We start from the raw sequence: 21,976 nt of genomic DNA, 5'->3' as shown, positions 1-21,976 counted from the left end.
TTTGCTTTTCTATAGCAGTTGTATTTGTCTTTCTCTTTTTTTAACTGTTTGAGACTTGTGGTGCTGGTGACTGGTGACAGATGCTGGATTTGTGGTTCTGGAGACTCAAGTTTTTTCTTTATTCACAGAGCAGATACAGCATGGAAAGAGGCTGTGCAATGTCCCTGTTTGCCTAAACCCAGATTTGGAAGGACCACCACTGAGAATCAGAGGTCAGTTCAGTGTCTGTTTGACCTGGTCCTCTGCCAAGACTGCCAGGAAGATTTCCTGGTTAATACGAAATGGTGCTGAATTTTGTGTTCTATTCAGCTATTAAAGCCCTCAACTGTCCTGCAGAAAGTGTGCAGTGAGTGGTGAAATCTCATATCTGTATAAGCTTTCCTCCCTCAGAGCTGAAATACATCCAGACTTCCTTACCACCCTGCAATGGGGCAGTGACCTTCTTTGCCTAAGTCGTGTTTTTTTCCTACCGTTCACTGCACAAGAGAGGACATTTTTGAGCAGTTAAGTCTTGTTCCAACATTGTAAGTTGCATTATGACTGCTTTTAGCATTTGTATTCTGCAATGGGACTTATATCTAGAGAATATGACAGTGAAACTTCCAAAGTCATGGCAGAGGGATCTTTATGCACCTGAGGGGAAGAAAAACCTGGCTACAAAATCTATACCTATCCCCTGCATTCTGGATGTCGTTCTACATTACTGCAGTATCCTAGCCTTCCTGAAGTGTCTGCTCATATCCAGTAAAACCTTAGGGAGCAACTACAAAGTCCTGAACTGTGGATATAAAAGTAATGTTTCCTTCCATGCTTAGTAAAATGGGTTGTTTAAAACCTACCTTATTCTTGTTTCACTCCACTTATTTTGAGTTCAGAAATTGTGGGAGCTTCCTAGCTTATTTTGCCTGAGAGCTGATGTTAAATTTGCTTTTCCTGCAGTAACCAGGATTATGTCATAGTAAATTCCATCTAAATCTTACACAGAGCAGCTTCCTCCTGTTTCTGCAGTTAAATGTTATCAGAACAGGCTAATGTTAACATTAAATCTGAATTGACAGATTGAAGCAACCAGAGAGAAAATTTGCAATGGATTTCTTAAACTGTAATTTGGGAAAGCAGAACTTGGAGAAGCCAAAAGTTTGGATCTTCCATAATACATAACTTCTCCTACTGAAGTAAGCATCTATCAGAAATTTGGGTGCACAAAAAGTGCCAAGGGCAAAGGGAGCCCCATATGTTGGCATGATCACAGTGACTGTGCTCTCAGCTGAAAAACTCAGCTTTGAAGAATAAAGATACTTTTGAGGACTTCCAGTGGAAAGCATTTCTAATGATCAGCCCTCCAATGTTCTGAATTCCTTATGAATTATTTCTTCTCTCTGTCCTTTACTGATTTCTCTCCTGTGGCTCTGTTAGGGACAGTATGAATAGATTGATGATCTGGTGTTGAGACATACAAACTTAATTCCTTCTTCGTATCACTGAGAACTATGGGAAGTTAATTCCCAAAATGTATGGGGGAATTTTGCAAATCTTCTGATGTCCAATCTCATAGCAACTGTAGAATCATCCTCTCTCCCTGATAGATACAATTGCATCAAATTTCCTGGAATTTTTAGTTTATGTTATCTTTTTTCCCCAAGGATTTATCTATTTTTAATTGATAGTCCTAGGTAATTGGAATAATCTGGCAGAAGCAAGGAATGTGCTTATATGTCTTTTTATAGATACAATTTATTCCTTATTTCTAGGCACAGTAAAGCCATTATGGCTATTCTTTAGAAGTCTGCTCATCAAGCATTTTGGATTTCTGTTTGATGATTCTTTCCTTTTTAATTTTTTTTTTCCCTACTTGCCTTAAGGTGCTACAAAATCTAGTTTGCTGTCAGCACCCAGTATAGTCAGTATGTTTGTACCTGCACCAGAAGAATTTGCTGATGACCAGCCCATTCTGATGACTGACAAGTAAGTGGTTTTCTTTCTCTCCTTTCAAAGAACTAGTTGAACTTCAAATATATCAAGTAAAGTATAGACATACTTTTTGCAAATACAGAGTCCATTCTATCATTTATCTCTATGTCAAGTTTTTTTTAATTCTTTTTTTTTTTTTTTTACCCCAAGGTAAATATTTTTTAAATACTGCTAGCAAGATGTGTTTTCAATTCAGTAGGGCCTGGATGATTGTGCACAGGTGAAATGATGACTCAGGCTATTGTGTGTGCACAGAGGGCAGGGGAAGCACTTTCCATCTTATTTTAAATCAGGGGTTCCTTGTGATCCATCAGAAACCTCTTTTGTCTTAGGGGGAAAAAAAGTTCTACTTAAAAATTCCTTTGGATTTCTGTTGAAATCAGTAGCTGTTGATGTGTCGTGTAATCTACATAGCATTTTTAATCCTGATACTCACTGATCCTCAAAGCTTTTGCAAACCTGTACTGTTTGGTTAAAATGCCTGTAAAGGGAGTGTTAAACAGAAGAGTACTCATTTAATAGAGAAGTAAAGCAGTCAGCAGGGAGCCATGCCTTGGTTTGTTCAAAACTTAGGATGAGAAACCACAAGTTCCTGTGTGTGCTCAGTCCAGTAGACAGACATGCAAGGATGACCACTGGAGAAAGACAGGGCCATTGTGCAGGCTGTCACTGCTAGTGGACCTTATTGTGTTACAAAGTGAAGCATCCCAGAAGTTAGTCTGGTCTGTGGCACTTCCCTTGGCCATTTCACCAAAGCTCAAGCACTGCCTATTAACATACAGACCAGCTGAGCTTGACTTCCATGACTTTGTTGGCATATTTTCTTTATGTTCAGTAAAAAAGGCAAGAAAATTGCCTGCTCAATTCCATTCAGTTAAAATCTCACAATCTGCTGGAGTCATTAGCAGCTGATTGATCAAATTAAGCAAGCCTTCCTACTAGGCTGAGATAAGCCAATTTCCCACATTGGTTTGCCTTTTTCATAGGTTGTGAAAGCCTGTCTCATCTCTCCCAAATCTGACATCCCCTTTATAATTAGACATTTTGGAGCCCTTTCAGACCTTCATCAGTTGTCTTTGAGCATTTCAGGAAGGATAAGTGACTCAGCAGCAAATCTGCCCTGGGAAGGGAGACTTTTCTGAAATCTAAGGTTCTGTGCTCCTGAGAGGTCTTTTCATTTATTTCTTAATGGCTGTAACTGCTGTGGGAACCAATCAGATCATTGTTTTCTAATTGTATAATTTGTTATTCATAATTCATGACTGACAGGAAGGGCAATGTGAAATTGTTCCATCTCTTTAAGATCATCTGTGAGTGTCATTGTTTGTGTCTATGGTGCTAAATAGAAGAGTGCTGGGACTCAGCCCAAGCTGCACAAATTGGCATGTGCTCACACTGCTGAGGGCCAATCTTCACTGCTGCAGACTTCTCTTGGATAGTGCAAACTGAAGCACTCCAATACAGTGAGGGAGCTGGAATACAATTACCAATGAAGGACTCAAAACAAGTCATGCCCTGTGGCCCTCTTTCATTTGTCACTAAAGAAACAGCCAGTGTAGCCAGTGAGAAGTTTTATTAATGTTTGAAAGCTATGGGCTGTTACTAATTATAGAAAGATCACAATTATATTATCTTTCTACATAAATGTGGAATAGAATGAAGTAAGTAATAATACTTTTAAAAGACATAATTATACACAGATCTATGTATGGTAATGCTCTGTTTTATATCTGTTAACATCAGGTTTAAAAACTGTTCCTTGCAGGTGCCATGACTGTGGGGCTGTTCTTGAAGAATATGATGAAGAAACACTAGGCCTGGCCATAGTTGTGCTCTCAACCTTCATTCACCTCAGTCCAGACTTGGCTGCTCCTCTGCTGTTGGACATCATGCAGTCTGTAGGAAGGTAAATTCAGGACTTCCTTTTCTCCAATGAAATTGAAAGAATTTTGTGCCTGGAGTTGGGTTTATATAAACTTCAGTATACAAAGGTGTGTATTTTAGAACTCTTAAGTGAATAACATCTGGTTCTGTCTTGCGTCTTTGTTACTCATCGTTTTATGAATTTCTTATGTAACTTCTTCCACTGTCAGTTCAATTTTTGGCAGCTCCTTTGATGTTCTCCCCTTTTACTCTCCAAAGGGAAATTCCAGCTCAGGAATCTCCTCAGCTTGTCCCACTGTAAGCAGTGATGTAAAGAGTAAATTCAGATTTTCTACAGTACCCTTTTTATTTACTACCCAGTTTATTATCTGAACAGCAATTGGTGCAGCAATTGGTGTGCTTCTTCATCTTTTTTTATGTGAAGAAAAAATTTCTGTTAGTTTTTATTCCTCCTGATAGTTGCTCCTTGAACTAGTGTTTTTTGGCCTGCCTTCATGTGTTTTTTGCATACTATTTGTCAGAATTTATGCTCTTTTCTACTTTTCATTTGAGACAGGACCTCACCTTTTTGAAAGAAGCCTTCTTTTTTTTAATAACCTCCCTCACTTTATTTTCTTCTGCTCTCTTGAAGTCTTTTTTTCTTAACAACTGGAGTACTTTGGCCCTGTGTTTCCAGTGTAATGCTCTTAAACAGCTTCTGTGCCTCTTACAAAAATTGAATTCTCTTGGCTTCCCCTTGTTGCTGCTTTGACAGAATTTTTCACTTTTATGTGGTTCCTGCTATAAAAGTTGTGCACAAATGTGGTCAGCTGTTCTGAACTTTGCTCCTGGAGGACTGTTGACTCCTAGGTATGATCATTCATTAGCATACCTGAGGCTCTTCAGGCTTTTCAACCATATTTTGCATGCTAGGTAAAAATTTACATCGCCTTATGAGGGCTTCCAAACCAGCTGTTGCATGAAATTGTCTCTGAGAAAGTCTTGAACATTTGCTGTCCGTTATTTTTCTCTTGTTACTTTTACCCAGTGTGCATGGGATAATTAAAGTGTATCATTACTACGGAATTACGTGTGGTTGCTGTCTTGGCCACTTCCCGAACTTCTTGCCTCAGAGGTGGGATGGATGTGATGGGGTGTTCCAGAATAAGTTTCTGAGCAGCTCTAGACATGCAGAAACGATGTCCAGCTCTCCTCCTCCACATTCTTTTTGGTGACTGCAGTTCAAATTGCTTGACTGTGGCTTCTGCAGGGGCATGGCTCTCCACAGCCCTCTTTCTCCACTACCTCCCAATTCCATTTAAACACAGCAGCTCTTCAAGTCCTCCATTTCCATTAATTGCAAGGCTGCAGTTCCCTGCTGGGACTGCTAATTAACTCTGATGGAGGCAAAATTTCTGATCTAGACGGCTGCTGGCCATTCTGTGTGACTCTTGTAAATACAGCAGTACTACAGCCACAGAAAGTGAATCATTTGGAAAATGAATTATCAAAGGATAAGTGGGCTACCTTTTTCTGTGTTTTGAGGGGGAAATGCTGCATCTTTAGAGTGAGACAGCTGATTGTTTTAGAGCAACAGGTAACAGTGCAACGTGGGGTATTCCTGGTAAATGTCCTGTCTTGTTCCTGCTGGTTGCAATTTCTGGCGAATTCTAGGTCCAGTTCTGGGCTCCCCACAAAGGAACTACTTCGAAAATATGCAAAATAAGTAGTATATATAAGCAGAGAGGCAGTCAGGTGCCTCATATATATACCTTGCTCTGTCTTTCATCACGCAGTGCCATATCACTACCTCCAATTACCCATCTAACAGCAGAAGTGAAAATCAATTAGACTTCTTCCTTTTTTGTTCTTACAGAAAGAGCTACTACTTTCTTTCATCCATAGAATAAGAAATAAGGAGTTAGGAAGTCCAAGGTCTTTCAGAATACCTAAAAAACACACAGAAATATTTTCAAAAGTTATTTGGGTACCCACAGGCACAGATAAGCACCTATTGTGATTTTCAGAAGGGAAAAAAATTCTGGATTCAAGTTACTGACAATTGAAGATTGAACCGTTTCGAAGACTCTGACATGCATTTAAGTTTATGATCTGGTTCCTGAATCAAGATTTTTGACTTACTGATTCTTATTTAACTGATTTCCAGTGAGATTTAGCTTTCCAAGCATTAAAGCTGTGTTTGAAAGTTAGATTTAGACTTGAGTTAGTGAGGAGCTGTGAAAAGCTTAACTTCTGTTCCTAACGTGTACAGATTTGAACACATCCATTTCCTGTTCTGCTTTGTGGTCTGCAAAGTGGAGGTGATGATGAGGGTTCATGGCATTTGTGTAATAAAATATTTAGGGTAGTAATGATAAATATATACAAACTGCACATTTCAGGAAGTTTCAGATGTTCCCAAGTGTTTACTGTAGTTCATGTCTTGTGAAGTTTTTCCAAAGTTAGAAACCTAGTGTTTTGTTTGTCACAAAAGCCATGCTTGCATTATCACATTCAAAAGGAGAGAAAAACATTAGACTTTGATTTCTTTTAGAAAAAAGATTTTACGTTGTTGTGTTTCTGTACTTCAACAGATTTTTGAAAACAGGTATCAAGTCCATTGAGCATGTGATTGGTCTCGTGTTCTGCAGAAATCCTTGCATGCCTTAATGTAAGGTGATGCTACAGTTATTCCAGAATAAAGGTCTGTATTGCTTGATGGTAGCTTCAGGCCTTTCTCACCTGGAATTAGCTTTGCACACCAGAAATAATATGTTGTATTTTAGTGTGGATTCCTCTTAATAGTGGAGTTGGGGACTCTTAATGTGTTTTTCTGATTTATGCTAGAACAACTGAGAATAACATGATCTTTAATCCCCTGCACCATCAAGTTTGAGATTATTGCATTGTTGGAAGTATGCTGTGTTCCCAGTTTGTCATGCATAATTCATTAAAATCATTGTAATTTTGGTTCATGCTGTTGCATTTGACTGAGCTGCCTTAGGGTCCTTTTTGGATTTTATGGTGTTGATTAAACTGTCTTCAGAACAGGGGGTGACCAAGGATGAGCAACAGGATAAAAGGATCATGAATCAAAGAAAAGCATTGAAGATTAGATATAAAATAGCGTAGCTCTATGAAATTTTCACTTAGATTTATCAATTTATAACATCTGAAATATTGATTTGCAGCAAATTAAAGTAAAAATTTGGTGGTATTTTGTATATTAGAAAGAGATGCTTCCAGTGTCCATCCTTATAATGGCTTTACAGTGTACAGCTTTTTGGTGGCTTTTGGTATTAAGGATGTTTTGCTTTGATATTCTAAGCCCTGATTCTATTCATTTACATGTCCTGCATATTGAAGTACCATGATTTTACTTTAAGATTGTGTTCAGTATTTTCACCATGAGTGCTCGTATTTGGCTTTAAAGTCTATATTTAGGTACTAAAATAAATGACCTAATTTTTGAGAACACACCATTTCTCATTTGACTTTGGAAGAGCTAGTAGGTAATTAGTGTTTTTGAAATTAGGCTAGTTATTTAGGTGCCAAAATCTGGAACTAGAAGCCTCACTTTAGACTGCCAAGCAAAGAATTTTTGCTTAGTCTGTGTTGCTGCGTTAATCAGAAACAATTCAGTCTGTAGGCAGCTTCTGGCAAACTTTTTTTCCCTCTAAAAAAACTTAGTTATCCGTGATGTGCTGTAGGGCAAAAACATTACTTCATTATCTTTGTGCTACTAGAGGGAGGCAAGATTTGTCTTTAGAGCAGTTGAGCATTAGTGAGACTGCAAGAGTTTAGAATAGAGTGAGAATAGAGTTTACGTCATGCAAACATGGTTTTTCTGAATTTAGGTGCTCTTCAGAAGATCCTTATGGTAACATTTTAAATGTTCTCTAAAATTGTTGTTTATTATTTGTTTAAAATGGTACTTTATTGGCTTACTTAAAAAGTGAAACACACAAAAAAAAGCATATGAGCTTCAATTTCTTTTTAATTTTTATTCCAGGTTGGCATCAAGTACCAGTTTTTCTAATCAAGCAGAAAGGTATGGTAGCAAAGGATACCTTGATAAAAAAAGAAACAATCAATCTAAACCATCATCTTCCCTGACCCTGTAATCAAATAAATTTAAGTTTTTAAAAATGTTATTTAAAATTTCTGAGTAAAAGAAAAAACCTGCCTTTTCCGCTTATTTCAAATATCCTGTGTTTTCTGGAGATGAACAGGAGCCCATATTCATATATGTTAAACCTGGAAAAAATTGGATTCAGATGCTGTCTTGCCTTTGCAATTTCAGTGCAGCTTTTTCTCACTGATTCTGTGTTCAGTATTTGTCTTGTTAAACTATCTCCAATCAAGTGAATCATCCTTGGCCATGGAGAATCCCTGGTAGTGTTGCCTCATTATGTAAATCAGATGCTGAATAGGATAAATTCATTTTGAGAAGCTGTAAAGCATGTTAAGATGTGCAGTTTATGAGTAAATAGATAATACCTAGGCTTTTAAAATGAAAGCATTCATTTATGAGTGATTAGGGAGTACTTCATCTCTTGAAGGAAACTGCAAGAGGCAAATGGATATTGTAATGTTTTTGTTTACCTGTTGTTCATGTGTTTTATGATAAAGCCAAGAACCTTATTCTGTGTCACTGGAATACACAAGGTGAGAGCAGGATTATATTTCAAATTCAGATGATTCACAAATAAAAATACGTGGAGAATCAGGAAAAATACAACTATTTATTGGGGCAAATACTTTAAGTATGTGTATGTAACTTTTTTATCTCTTCATAGTTGAGCTGAAGTCATAAAATCAACAAACTTCTTTTCAGGACCAGGACAGTTCTGTTTTTGACTATCTCACTCATAACTGAACACTTCCATAATTAAAAAGAATAGCATCATCTTTATTTTCTCCGTGTAGTCAGCTTTGACAAGTGTTTCATCTGCAGTGCAATTTTTTTTCTTCTCTTCTTTTCCCTTCATTTCAGCATGATGATCCCTGGAAATGCTGCAGGTGTGGCCAAGCAGTTCCTCCGTTGTGTGTTCCATCAGCTGGCTCCCAATGGCATCTTCCCTCAGCTCTTCCAGAGCATTATTAAAGGTAATGTGCAATACCTGAATTCATTTTTGACCCTTGGTTTCCTCTGTATGAACAGCCAGTGCAAAAATGTCATTCAAATTTCAGATGGAAGTTTTTTACGGACTTTAGCCATGTCTCTGATGGACTTCAGTGAGCTGAGTTCCATCGCTGCTCTGAGCCAGCTGTTAGAGGTATGTTGACAATTGACTATGTTAATGATGCTAATTTTATTAGCATTATCAGGATCATTTTTCCTCATTTGAGTTCAAACTTGTGAATTTTTGTTTTGTCCTCCTTGGAAATAATTAGGCTGTCCTCACCACAAGTAGTGTGTCCCATTCCTTTCTATTTTTTGTTTTCAGGAACATTTCTGCTTATACATCTTAGTTCCCCCTCTTCATTTTATCTGATGACAGTTTCTCTTAAGTATTCCAAAACTCTATTGCCTGCCTTTGACTGCCTTCTATGCAGTTGGCTTATTTCTACTGTACCATTTTTCCTCCTGCTAGAACTAGTCACTTGCATGTATCCTGCTTTTCCAAGAACATGGCAATTGCTTCATACAAGATGTTGACATCACTTTAAAACTGCTCATGTCTTTTCAGGCCTCACTCTAGGACAGAAGCCACGAAGGCACACACGGTCTACTGAACATTAGTGAACATATCTTTAAAACTGTCTAAAGGAAAACATGAGCAATCTGCTGCTGAATACTTTGAGTTTTGCTTTTTCTACTTCCATGCCAGTCTAAGCAGATTATGAGTTAGGACCCTGCTTATATAACATTTTGGCTCAAAATCTTTTGGTCAGTACTTTAGGAACTGCTGGACTAACTATCACATACTCAGTTCAGCTTCCCAGCACAACACTATCATTAGCATCATAGAGAAAATACGCAGTATTTCCTCTCAACAAATTAACTTCAGCACTTTCAAATACTGTGTAAGGGACCACTTCTGCACGGGTGTGATTGTTCACAGTTATCGCTTTGTTTCCCAGGGTTTAAACAACAAAAAGAATTTGCCAGCAGGGGGTGCAATGCTACGCTGTTTGGAAAACATTGCTACCTTCATGGAAGCCTTGCCAATGGATTCGCCCAGCAACCTCTGGACCACAATTAGTAATCAGTTTCAGACCTTCCTTACTAAACTCCCATGTGTTTTGCCTCTTAAGGTATGATGTATGGACATCTGAAGCAAGCTATATTGCCATTGGTCAGGATGTATTGAAACAGTGGGAAAATTGTGGATAACCAATCAGAGTGGGTTCGTGTGAATTATTCTTGTGATTTATTGTATCTCTGATCCATCCTATTAATTATGTTTTCCGTGGATAACAACAGCAACTCTGAAAGGGGTACTTGTCACTTCTTTCTTGGCATTTTTCCTATCTGCTTTCTACGCCCTGTCAGATTAGAATACTGCGTTTGAGAGAGTCAGTATTTAAACCATGAAAATCTATCTAAATTTAGTTTTAACTGTTAAAACTAAATAAAACTCTTAAGAAGAGCAGCACCACCTAATTAATTTGCTAAAAGTACACAGTAGTCAGACAGGCAGAAACAACTGAGACTACTGGGAATTGGGCCTAGCCTGTTTGGCTGACCAGGTTGTAGTCCTGATTGTAATAGAATATTGTAAAGGAAACTGAATCCAGAAGCTTTGGGCTCTGATTTCTGAGAGCTCGGAGGAGATACAGCAGGATCTTATCTCCTGGTGTGTATATTTCCAGATATCGTTTCAGCAAACATAATAAAAACTTTTGAGTCTTTCCAGTAAACATGGAGTTCTGATGCCCTTACTCTATTTCCTATGGTGTGAATAAGCCCAGTGGTAATTTCTTCTATACAAAGCAGTGTTGTTCAGTATGGGCTGAGGGATCCAAAATCTAAATCTGTGACTGATAAAATTGTCTTTTAAATTGGGTGTCACTACCCAGCTACATGAACAATACTAAATTCCTTGGCTCTATTATGCAGTAGTCAGATCTTGAAACCTCTTCAGATTTTGGTAAATTGTGACATTATCCTTCAGCACTTACTAAGTCAAACAGGCAATAACCATTCCCTCTGTGCACTAGTCACCCCAATCTGCTGCATCTTGTATAACTGAAATAAATAAAAAGAAATTAATTGGATCTTAGTGATTCCAACTGTATATCCGCCATTCACGGAACCTTTAGGTGGAGTGTTTACTCTGATTTGCCTTTTATTCATGGGAGGAATTATTAGTGATACAAGAAAAGCAATTGCTTGCTCCTGAGCTTTCAATCTCCTGTTCTCTTCTTTAGGGTCATAGGGGACACTTTCATATTCTAGATGTTTACAGCAGGGGTGAGGCAAGACAGTGGACTGATCCTGAAAAGTCCATTCAGTGCTGTAACCTGTATGATTTATTCGAAATAAAGATTACATCATAAGGAACAGCTTAAGGAATCTGAAACAGCTGCTGCCAGGGCATATTCCAATGTTAGATGTTGTGAGTTGTCTTGAGATGTGAGGGAAAATATCAGAGACCAGGACAAGCACAGAAATACAAAATTAGGTAGATGATGCGTACCTATGCTGTGTATGTTACCCCTGAAGGGGTGTGATTGGGTATGATTGTGTTCAAGAATAAGCCAGTTTAGAGAAAGTAATTAAAAATCAATCATCATTTTTTCAGACTTCTCCTATAACTTATTCATAGCTGCTACCACTATAAGCAAGATGTGTGCACAGAAAGATACTAACTTATTTCCTTTTTCTTTTCTGCTTTCAAATATGTTCAGTGTTCTTTAGACTCCAGTTTAAGAATCATGATTTGCTTGTTGAAGATACCTACCACTAGTGCCACCAGGGTAAGTTCCAAGAAGACAAAATTCTGTTGCCTCGGATTTAGCCAGCCTGTGCTACTGTATGAATGTGTTCTTATCCCCTGGCTAGGAAAGTGTTATATATAAGCATAAAATTGTGCAGTCCAATACTGTTTGGAGAATGATAAGAGCTTTGGAATCTAGGTTACAGTAAAGTGGGGGTAGAATTACATTCTTGTGTGGGTGTGAATGTATGTCTTCTTAAAGATTTGATGTTCTCCTTTTTTTTTTTTCTCATCTATTTTTTTCTTTTTTAAAAAAGGGTAATGAGCTTCCTTAGACGTTTTTCAGTACAATTCCACTGAAGTCAGTGAGGTTTTCCTGCATAAACTATGCAGAATCTCTTATAAACACCATGTCATAAGTGAAACTATTTTCTACCTTTTTGTTTCTAATTTCTGACAGAAGCATGAAGGCATATGATACAGCTGTTTGACCAAAACAGTGTAAATCCCAGGCAGATAGCCTCTGAGCCAAAAATAATGCTGTTCCATTCAGGTTTTCAGAGTTGGAATGCTTCTTTGCTTTTTTGGGCAACGAGTTATTGATTTCTGTAACACATGTCATTGCAGAGTCTTCTGGAACCTTTTTCAAAATTACTGAGTTTTGTGATTCAGAATGCTGTCTTCACTCTGGCCTACCTGGTGGAACTGTGTGGTTTGTGCTACCGAGCCTTCACAAAGGTAACAATGACACTGTATCTTCCTTTAGGGACAAGTGAAAACAGGACAAAGTTGTGCTTCCCACAAGTAGTTTGGAAGTAAAGATGAAATCAGTGTCAAGTTTCAGGCATGTCAACAGTTTTAATGTAGTTTGGTTAATCAAGTAGTGATCATGATTCAGTACCTTTTAATAATGCTGAGTTTTACATTCACAGTAAAGACACAGATTATGGGAACCTGCTGCAAGTGTTGCTCAGAAAAGTATTTTGATGTGATTTTGGGACTTGGACATTTTTTTCTCATGTTGAGAAGATACCTGGTATTGATGCATCACTTAAAACGTCTGTACAGTCATATCTTTCCTAGTGCACAAGTTTAGACACATAACTTATGAGTAAAATCTTAAATATTCCTGGTAGTGCCTTTTGAGAGCATGGCTGTGAGGGAGGCAGTAGACAACTAAGATGGAAAACTCCAAGTTAGGAGCTTTCCATCTAAGATACTGTTCATTCTGTATTAGGTATTTTCCTTTGGCATGTATGGCTGTAGCTGTGTAGAAAAGAGAACAGTATGTGTACACTTTTTAAAAGTTTGTAAGATTCCTGGATGAAAGCCATGGTGTACAAATAACAGTTTAGTTATTACTCAGGTTCATTGTTGTAGCTATCAGTGAGAAGCTGAACAACAAAAAAGCAATTGAACCTAAGGTCATATATACTCCATTATGTAGATTGTCAAACTACTGAGCGAAAATGTTGCCTTATCCACTAAGTGCACACTTTTCCATGCTTGATACATTTGTCAGAACAGTAATTAATCCTCAGGGAATGTTCTATCATAAGCAGCTACATGGTTTTCTGTTTTGATAATGTACAACTGGAACATGCGTTGTTTGAGTCTTAACAAGACTTAAAATATCACTGGACAAACAATGAAGAAGAAATGATAAAACCAATGACACTCACAGAAAAACTGCACCACAGGAAAATAAGAAACATTTTTACCAAATATAATGGTTTGAAGCATTAAATAGAAATTAACAGTATGTTTAATGACAGCAAGCAAGTTCTAGCATTTTGTCTTGTTTGAAAGAGAAGAGTTTATGAAATGGAATAATCCTGAATATAGAAGATATTGCCTAGCTTTTAGAAGTATTTTGAGTTAGAGCTATAGTTAAGGGTTTGGACAAGGCAAAGTGAGAAAAATGTTAACTTGAAGTCCAATAGTGGTTTTTTTTATTGAAACAGAAAAGCCTCATTTAAAACTGAAGCAAAGATACTGCTCTTGCATTTGTGGTCTTACCAGAGTGTTTTGTATATCTGCTAAAGCAAATTGTGACTACAGGAAATTTTTCACTTTCCTCAGGCTCTGCAGTTTCACAAAAATGTAATAAAACCACATTATTAGAAAACCCACACGTGTCTCTTGCATGCTTGCTGGTTGGTTGCTCTATTAATATAGTGAGTACTTAATTGCACACAGGAGCCTTGGATTACAGTGCTTGGTAAAATCATCTTGATTTAGTTTAACGCAACCCGATGACCCAGAAATTGGAAGCATTAGTGAATGTTCTGCATTGTATAGCCACAAAATAGTTAATTTAGTGGAACTCCACACTACATTACCATTGTTATTTCTGAAAGCTTACCATAGTTTTGCCTTAGAAGTGTCAAATTAGTGACTGCTGTTAGAAAAAAACACCAAATCGGTTATGATGTCTGTGTTTTTTCTCTACAGTGGAAGTCACTGTAGGTAAATAGGAGTGTTGTGACAGAGTACCACATAGAAGTGAATTTCAGAATGAATATAATTTGTGAGCATTGAAACTATTCAAATGTAATTGCTTGTTTTGCAACGTTGAGTGTGGTGACTGGAACAAAACACTAACTTTCAGCTAAGCTGTGGAGGATTCTTGTCTTTTCAAAGAGCAAGCTACTCTGACATGCACTTTGTAGAAGTCAGTGCTGTACAACCACTCCAAATCTTTCTTTACTGCAACATTTTCCTGATACCCTGTGGTAGGAATATCTGAGTTTCTCGTCTTGGAGCCTGAAGACTCAGGTCAATCTGATATTTCTGTTGTCTGAGTTTCTGTTCCAGGTCAGCAATTTGTTTTTTTCAGCACCTTTGGAACTCTCAGTTGAGAGTAGCATCTTTTCTGTGGGTAGTAATCTTATCTTTAGTTTTCCTTTCAAGTGTCTTAAGGTCCTAAATGGACACTTTTTGGCTTTCTTATCTCTTATAGCTGCAGAAGCTTGAAGCTAAGCTTAACCTTTTGCTAGTATTCTGTTGTCCCTTACCAAGTGAATGCAGAATGCCACATGATTTTGCTACTGAATTTTTTGAAGAATATTATGTGGCAGATCTTCAGTATTTTTAATTACTGTAGTAGCAGCGGTGATAAAGATTTTTGCTTTATACTAGCTTACTTAGAGGATAGCATAACACTCCATTAAAGGTCCAAATTTACTCTTATTACTAAGTTTGGACCCTGAGGTACTACTAGAACTTCAGGAGTTTCATGTTCTACATATTGACATGTGGTAAGTCACAACTTGAAGGTTGCAAAGCAGTTTTCTATAGAGATGCATAGACATTTGAGAGTTAATTTGGCTGAACAGAGGCTGAAGTAGTTAGTGTATTCTTGATACTTCGGGTACCAAATTTCTATATGTGACTCCCCTGGGTGTTACTTTTATGGAACAGTGGCCCTGTGGCAGAGTATAAAGTTCTAAAAGTATGTATAAACTAGGTTTATACATATTTACCACCAGCAGGATGATAGGAATAAGTAGGCTTGGATAGGAAGGATACTCTGGGCCATTGACTTACCTGTCATTGCTCCTGATTTACAGTGCAGGAAGCAACAAGTCAGATGTCAAAAAACCATTTTGCCTGATTTTGCTCAATCTCTCTGCATTGCATGTGCTTAACAAACATTGAGTTTAGACTGTGAGATAGGAGACTTCTTTGAGAAGGAGGTAGTCAACTGCTGTATTATCCCTAAAGCCAAGAAAAGCTGGGATTCATGAAGCCTATGCATCCTTTCCAGTGTTCTGGCAAAGCAATTTATTGTGGCCCAATATCCTGTATAGCACAGATGTTGGTATGTAAAATAGTTGAATGCTTTTGAAAGAATTATGTCTTCCTTCTTTTTCAGTGTGTGTAGGCTACTGTACTGGGTTACTGATCAGAACTTCTGTCCACTCTTTGGGGGGATGTAATTGTCATCTGACTTGAGTGTGGCACTGCACAGTGTCTGTGTCTCAAGTCTGGGAAGGCATATGGTGGTGGGAAGGGGCACTCTTCCTGGGGAATTCTAACAAGTAATCAGGATCTTTTTATGCTTTGAGTGTTGTGCGCTGTTCTGGTTCTCCATTCCCACTCAGAATGTTGTAGTATCAGAGAAAGTTCAGGTAATGATCTCAAGAATGATCAAATAGTTAGGTGAGTTCCACATACAGAGTCAGAGCTCCTTAATCTGAAAGTGCAACAACTGGTGAGAATGTGAGAGAGGTCTGCAAGGTCACAAGTGATCCAGACAGGGATGGGTAATTCATTCCTTCCCAGTGGAAAGAACATACTAAGTTTGTAGGAACTAATCAAAGCAAGTAAAGGAAAGTGATTCTTCAACAGTTTGTGACTCCTTACCAAGTACCATTTGTGCTAAAGGTTGACATGAGTCCCAGAGGTCAATGGACAGTTACATGGAAGAGAAATATATTGAGAGTCATGAATTATACAGAAACCATGCTGAGCTCAGAAGTTCCCTGAGCTGAAAATAGTTGGTAAAATTACACATGCTTGCCTTGTTCTTATTCTTCCTTTTGCTTCTGCTTATGGCCTTGTTGGAGATAAGTTACTGAAGATATTTGTTCTCATCTGACCTCTCCTGGATATTATTATATTGAGTAATTTTTATCAGAGCACCACTCATGCGTGTGGAATGTGTAACTTTTGAATATTTGTCCCCTCAAGCTGATTTTGGAGTGTTAGCTTCCTGCGAGTTTAGCTGCCTAGACTGCAGCAATGTAGTCAGACAAGGACAAGGACTGCAGTTTGGGACCTGTTCCATCATCTGAATATGTTGTCTGTCTGCACACTCCATGTAATTGAAGGGGAAACTAGGAACTTGAAGTATGGTCTCTTGATTCACAGACTGGCATCTAACATCCGTGAAAGACATACCATTCTGTTGTTTTGGCACCTTCTCCCAGATCAAGGCCTGATATTTAAGATCTGTTTTCTTTCAAAGATATATGGGTGCTGTGGCAGACACGCACTGCTGCTGCACACATTGTTTGACAGTATGCCACACAGGTGGTGTGGTGACCTCAGCTCTCTTAAGAGGAACCCTGGCGACTGCTTGGGCTGCTGCAACCAAAGGTCACTCTTACTTCCAGCTATTCATCTTCTCCTGTGTGCAGCTGGAGGTGGCCTTCAAGTTGTCTCTCACTAACCTCATAAAACTTCTCTGAGGAAGAGACAAATGGTCACATTTTACAGATTTTTGTGGAGAAACTGAGGCCCTGACTGAGTAAAAATTTTCATACATTTAACTTAAGTGAACGGGCAAATGTATGAGATTTACAAGATGGAGGATACTAGGTTTTAGATCTTAAGCACACTTTAGATATGCTCTTCTTATTAGACAATTTATTTTGTCTCTAGTGGTTGTCTGAAATAGAGCATGGTGCTCTTGCTGATCAAAATTCTTGAGTTGCTGTGGTCGGTAGCAGGTTCTATGTTTTTATCTTATTGTCTAAAGTCAGAGAATGACAAAGTAAGATGTATAACAAGCCCCTCTTATCTCTTGTACCTCCTTGCTGACTCAGCCCTACAACTCTATTCTTAGACTTCTGCGTGCTAATCTCCACTGGCTGATTTCCCCCTATGTTTTAAAGTGTTTCTGTTGTAGCAGCTGTAGCCAAGACTGTTTTTATTGTGGTAGTGGAAAAGTACTGCCAGTCTAATGAGTGGAAATAGATAGTCCAAGCAGCTGTAGTGCAGGCACTCATTTTTTAAAGGGGGAAAACAACAGAAAAAGAATATGGTGAAATGTAGACTGTTTTTGGCAGGTTCAGTGAAAGAATAATGCTAAATACCACACCAGTTTTATTCTCCTGTGTCATTTCTTACTGCTTTCCCCTTTTCTCTTTGTATGGGACTACTTAATAAAAGCTATGTTTGCATGCCTGGACTTTATAACTATTTTATAAAATCTATCTGTATCTCATGTGTGAAATATTAAATCTCGGATATAATTTCTGATAAAACATGAAAGGAAGATTACCTTCATTGATGTCTGTTTGGTTAAGTCTGTAGAATTATATAAATGATGAGTGGTGATATCTTTTTCTTAAGACAGGAGAAACCAGTACACTTTTGTAACTTTGTTATTCTTAAACTTAGATAAAATGTATCTTTATGGTTTAGTAGTGGCTGTCAGTGAATTTCAGGACATTGACAATTCTGTATTTTTTGTTGTAGGAAAGGGACAAATTCTACTTGACGCGCTGTGTTATATTGGAGTTACTGCAAGCACTCAAGTTAAAGTCACCCTTACCAGACATGAATCTGCTGCTGTTGGTGCAGGTACAGGAGATTCTGATGTAATTTTCATACTGGTCCTATCTTGGCCCAACTTCAGGAGTGGGGCAGAGCAGAAGAACGAAGTCCAGCATGGTTACAGAAAGTACTAGCAATGTCGGTGAAAGAAGAACTTTTTGAATCCAAATCCAATTGCATTTGTATGCATTGGTGCATACATTTAGGCTCCTACATTAAAATTTAAAGTTGGAATCCAAATTTCTCATAATGATAATGACCTGTGCATCATTGCTGATGTATTGAAGATCACAGAATATATCTTGAGTTGGAAGGGACCCATAAGGGTTGAGTCCATTGAGTTTTATACCATGTTCTGATGGGGCAGCTGCCCCAGGTGCTGCCTTGTCTTCATATCCTAGCCTCAAACCCTGTCACCAGTTTGTGTGGGAAGGGGTGCTGATCATGGGCCACAACTCAGTTTCTGGCAGTAAGCTTGTCTGCAGTTCCTGAAGGCCATTTTCTTTTAACCTGTAGTTTTCCAGTAAAGAATACATTGACAATATTTCTGCTGCTTTCATTCTGTGGAGTCAAGCTAGCTTTTTCATTGGAAAATATGAGGAAATAAGATACAGACTTGTGAAAACTTCTGCCTCCAAGAAGGCAAGTGTGGCACAGTTTGGCACCACAAGCCTGTCCCATGAACACAATTTCTTGAAGTCCATCAAATGTCATCACAGGTAGTGGGCTCTCATTGTTTACAATGAGCTAACAATGGTATGTTAGGAACTTAAATTTACAGACTTAAATTATAGGGGACCAGCATAACAGCACTCCATAAGGTTCAGGTGAGGTGTTTATTACATAGATCCCTCATAATGCTCCCAGCATCACAGCTCCATTCACTCTTTCCCATCCCATTATGGGTCAAAGCTTCATATAGCTTACTATGGACTCATTTTCTTTTGAGTACTGGTACATTGCTCATAGTAAGTAAGTCATTGCCAGTTGACACAGAAATAATACTGACTAATAAAATTATATAGAAGTTAGGATAACTCTGAAAACAATTATTATGCCATCAGTGTTAGGGAGAGAAGTTGGGAAGGGAAGAATAACAGATGAGTTTTTTTCTTTTGATGGTAAGGTGTTATTTTTTAAAATCCATTTTAAGTTAAAAAGCACAAGTTTGCCTTTTTTTTTTTTTTAATTATTATTAAACCCAAACTTCTTTTTTTCAGTCCCAGTCACTACCATCAAATAACAACCACCAGCCTCTTTCTCTCTTACGGCTGCAGTGATGCACCTTGATACCATGTGCAATGGTTTTTGTTGACTTGAACTGACTTTTCCTGTATTACAGAATAAAGCAATTGTTCTGCATCAGTCCTGTAATTCAGTCCTGTGGCTACCCCAACAGTGACAATCCCCTAGTCTAGTCATGCCTGAATTTCTCATTTGAGAATGCAAACAGGCCATGTCAGTTTTGGCAGTGGGATTTAACTGATTAACACTTGTCCTTCATATTGGGTCAATTGCCTGAGAGACCCAGTAAGCAAAACTCTCTCTTACATTACCTTTATCTCATAAAGATAAAATGATAATTGCCTGTGTTTTCCTCCTAGCACTGTTCCCATATGCTGTATTCACTTTGGGATGTATTCATACCTTACACAACAGCATCTAATGTGGATGTAAATGTCTTTTATGATGTCTCTCTTTCAGAAGCTGATGAAGTGATTCATATTTCCTGCAATCCAAAGCAGCCAGCTTCTGTTTCTATGTAGTCAGTGGTGGAGAATAGGGGTTGTATTCAGACCATCTGCCGTAGATGCCTACTGGAGGCATGATGACAACTTCTCCCATTGACTGTGCAAATTGGCAGCTCTCAGTAGTATGTGGTCTGAATCATTCAACAGCCTCTGGAATTGCAGTACCATAGTAACCACTAAGCCCATCTCCAGCACCACTGTAATTTAAGAAATCTACCAGTAGCATATGTGTCTTACTTTTTAAATTTTCTCTGGTGCCATTAACAGAATGAAAGAATTGGTTCACCTCTTTACTACACAAAGCTGCTACAATATTAATTCAGGTTGTATGCTTTTGAAAGAATAAAGCCATACAGAGTTAACACAGCACCAAACGGAAGTGGTTTTAATTTCCAACAGTCATATCTCCATGGACGTTAGCCTGTATGCAAGATTCTATACAGACACTGCACACAGAATACAGAGATTCTGTCAAAATGTTCCAGATAACAAAGGAGCTAGGAGCACTTTAATTTAATGATAGATCAGTTGTGGGCTGACTAACAAAGGAGTTCCTAGAAAGGTACATTTGACACCCACGTTTATCCAGATTACATAGTGCCATCAGTGTCACTGGTGACATAAGACTAAGATGAGAGTTAACTTTATCCCACTTCACAAAGAATGAGAATTTTAACCAGATCACTCCAATCTTTGCATAGGTGTCCTAGATGATAAAGGGTACTGAAAGACTGTCTCCTTGATTTGTCCTAGCAAATGAAAGCCATCATGTACATGCTGCTGTTCCATGGGTTTCCATAGGAACTGCTTCTTCACACAGCATTTTGTTTCCCAGTACTTTTCTCTGCTCACATTTCATCAGCACACGTCTCCAGGATTTCCATTGACTTCAAATTATACTGATGTCTCTTTAGAATTTGCTTGTTCAGTCAGGCTCTAAGATTCAGTGTACCTGATCTGTTTTGTTGTAAACCTTGTGGAAATGCAAGAGTGAATTCTAGGGCTGTAAAGGATATTTTGAAATATTTTCATGAAGTGCAGTCAGTCATTGAGAGTACTGCTAACATATATATATGCATTAGACAACCATAAAATATGGTAGTCAATATCTGTCTCAGTTTGTGAAAGTACCATGGTATCAATTAATTTTTAATAAGAAGGGAGATTAATGCTGAGACCTTAGTTGACAGTTATTTTCTGTCTGCTCCTTCTTAGAAAGTTACATTGCATCACTATGGACAAAAATTGCTCAGGTGCAAGTACAATGTTAGGACAAGAAGTTGTAGGAACAAGCAAATCATCTGCAGGGTGTCCAATGCATGATTGAAGTTTATAATGATTAAATAACAGTATTGGCAAGTTTAATGTATGAATGATATGGACTCTGGAGATTTTAGGTCAAGGGATTTGGAAATAAAAAGAAACAAGAAAAAAGGTGAAATAAAAGCATAAGAAAAGCAATGACAGAGATTCTACTGTAATAAAATGACACTGACCCTCTCTCAGAAACAGCTTGTTTATGTAGTATTGTGGCCTGTATTGTGCAGAAGTTATACCACACCATACTAGTATGTTGTCAGCTTCAAAGCTCTTCATAAAATGCATAATTGTAGAACTTCAGTGAACGTGTTACAATGTCACAGTGAAGAATATGGCATCCTGCCTTACCATTCTCTGTCATGGTTTACTTTATAATCAAAGAGGAACATTTGATATATGGAAGAAATAGCAAATATATATTTTTTTTCATAAAGAAAGTCTGATTTGTTACACAATATTCTTCAAATTACTCCTGCACAGCATATGTGTTAATTAAGCACATTAAAGTCAGATTTTTTTTCATTAGAATTATCTCATTTATAATGGTGAGTTAAGTAGGTTGTTTATAAAGAAAGAGATCTCTGAAGGCAAATTACCATGAATAAAAGCAAGAAGAGATCTGAACTGATTTTAATGAAGTAATGAATAAATTATTAGTGTCTTCAGGTTCCTCAAAAAATAATTTAAAAATAACTTGTCTTTAATTTCTTCTTAGTTTGTTTGTGCAGATGCTGGAACAAAACTAGCTGAGTCAACAATCTTACATAAACAGATGATTGCCTCAATGCCTGGAGTAAGTACTGGACCAAAGTCCATTTCTTAGTTCTGTTGTTCTGATTTTTTAAAAAATACATCTTATTCAGCTTTCTTTGCTTCATTTGAATGTTCTTTCCTTTTATT

General features: G+C 37.8%; 1 protein-coding gene across 11 annotated transcripts in view; it reads left to right on the top strand.

Moving 5' to 3' along the window:
• Positions 1-21,976, top strand: part of UNC79 (unc-79 homolog, NALCN channel complex subunit) — a 107,420-nt gene that overhangs the window by 67,133 nt on the left and 18,311 nt on the right. For all 11 annotated transcript variants that reach the window (XM_032112398.1, XM_032112397.1, XM_032112391.1 and 8 more), the window contains 11 exons: positions 129-212; positions 1,863-1,965; positions 3,737-3,877; positions 7,847-7,885; positions 8,831-8,943; positions 9,028-9,113; positions 9,922-10,095; positions 11,692-11,760; positions 12,348-12,458; positions 17,928-18,032; positions 21,792-21,869. In XM_032112398.1, coding sequence (XP_031968289.1) covers positions 129-212; positions 1,863-1,965; positions 3,737-3,877; positions 7,847-7,885; positions 8,831-8,943; positions 9,028-9,113; positions 9,922-10,095; positions 11,692-11,760; positions 12,348-12,458; positions 17,928-18,032; positions 21,792-21,869 — 1,103 coding nt within the window. The remainder of the gene's footprint in view (positions 1-128; positions 213-1,862; positions 1,966-3,736; positions 3,878-7,846; positions 7,886-8,830; positions 8,944-9,027; positions 9,114-9,921; positions 10,096-11,691; positions 11,761-12,347; positions 12,459-17,927; positions 18,033-21,791; positions 21,870-21,976) is intronic.

The sequence above is a fragment of the Corvus moneduloides genome, chromosome 6 (assembly GCF_009650955.1).
Source record: "Corvus moneduloides isolate bCorMon1 chromosome 6, bCorMon1.pri, whole genome shotgun sequence".
Taxonomy (NCBI): domain Eukaryota; kingdom Metazoa; phylum Chordata; class Aves; order Passeriformes; family Corvidae; genus Corvus; species Corvus moneduloides.
Note: the sequence above shows the minus strand (reverse complement) of the source record. Positions and strands in the feature narration are given on the sequence as shown.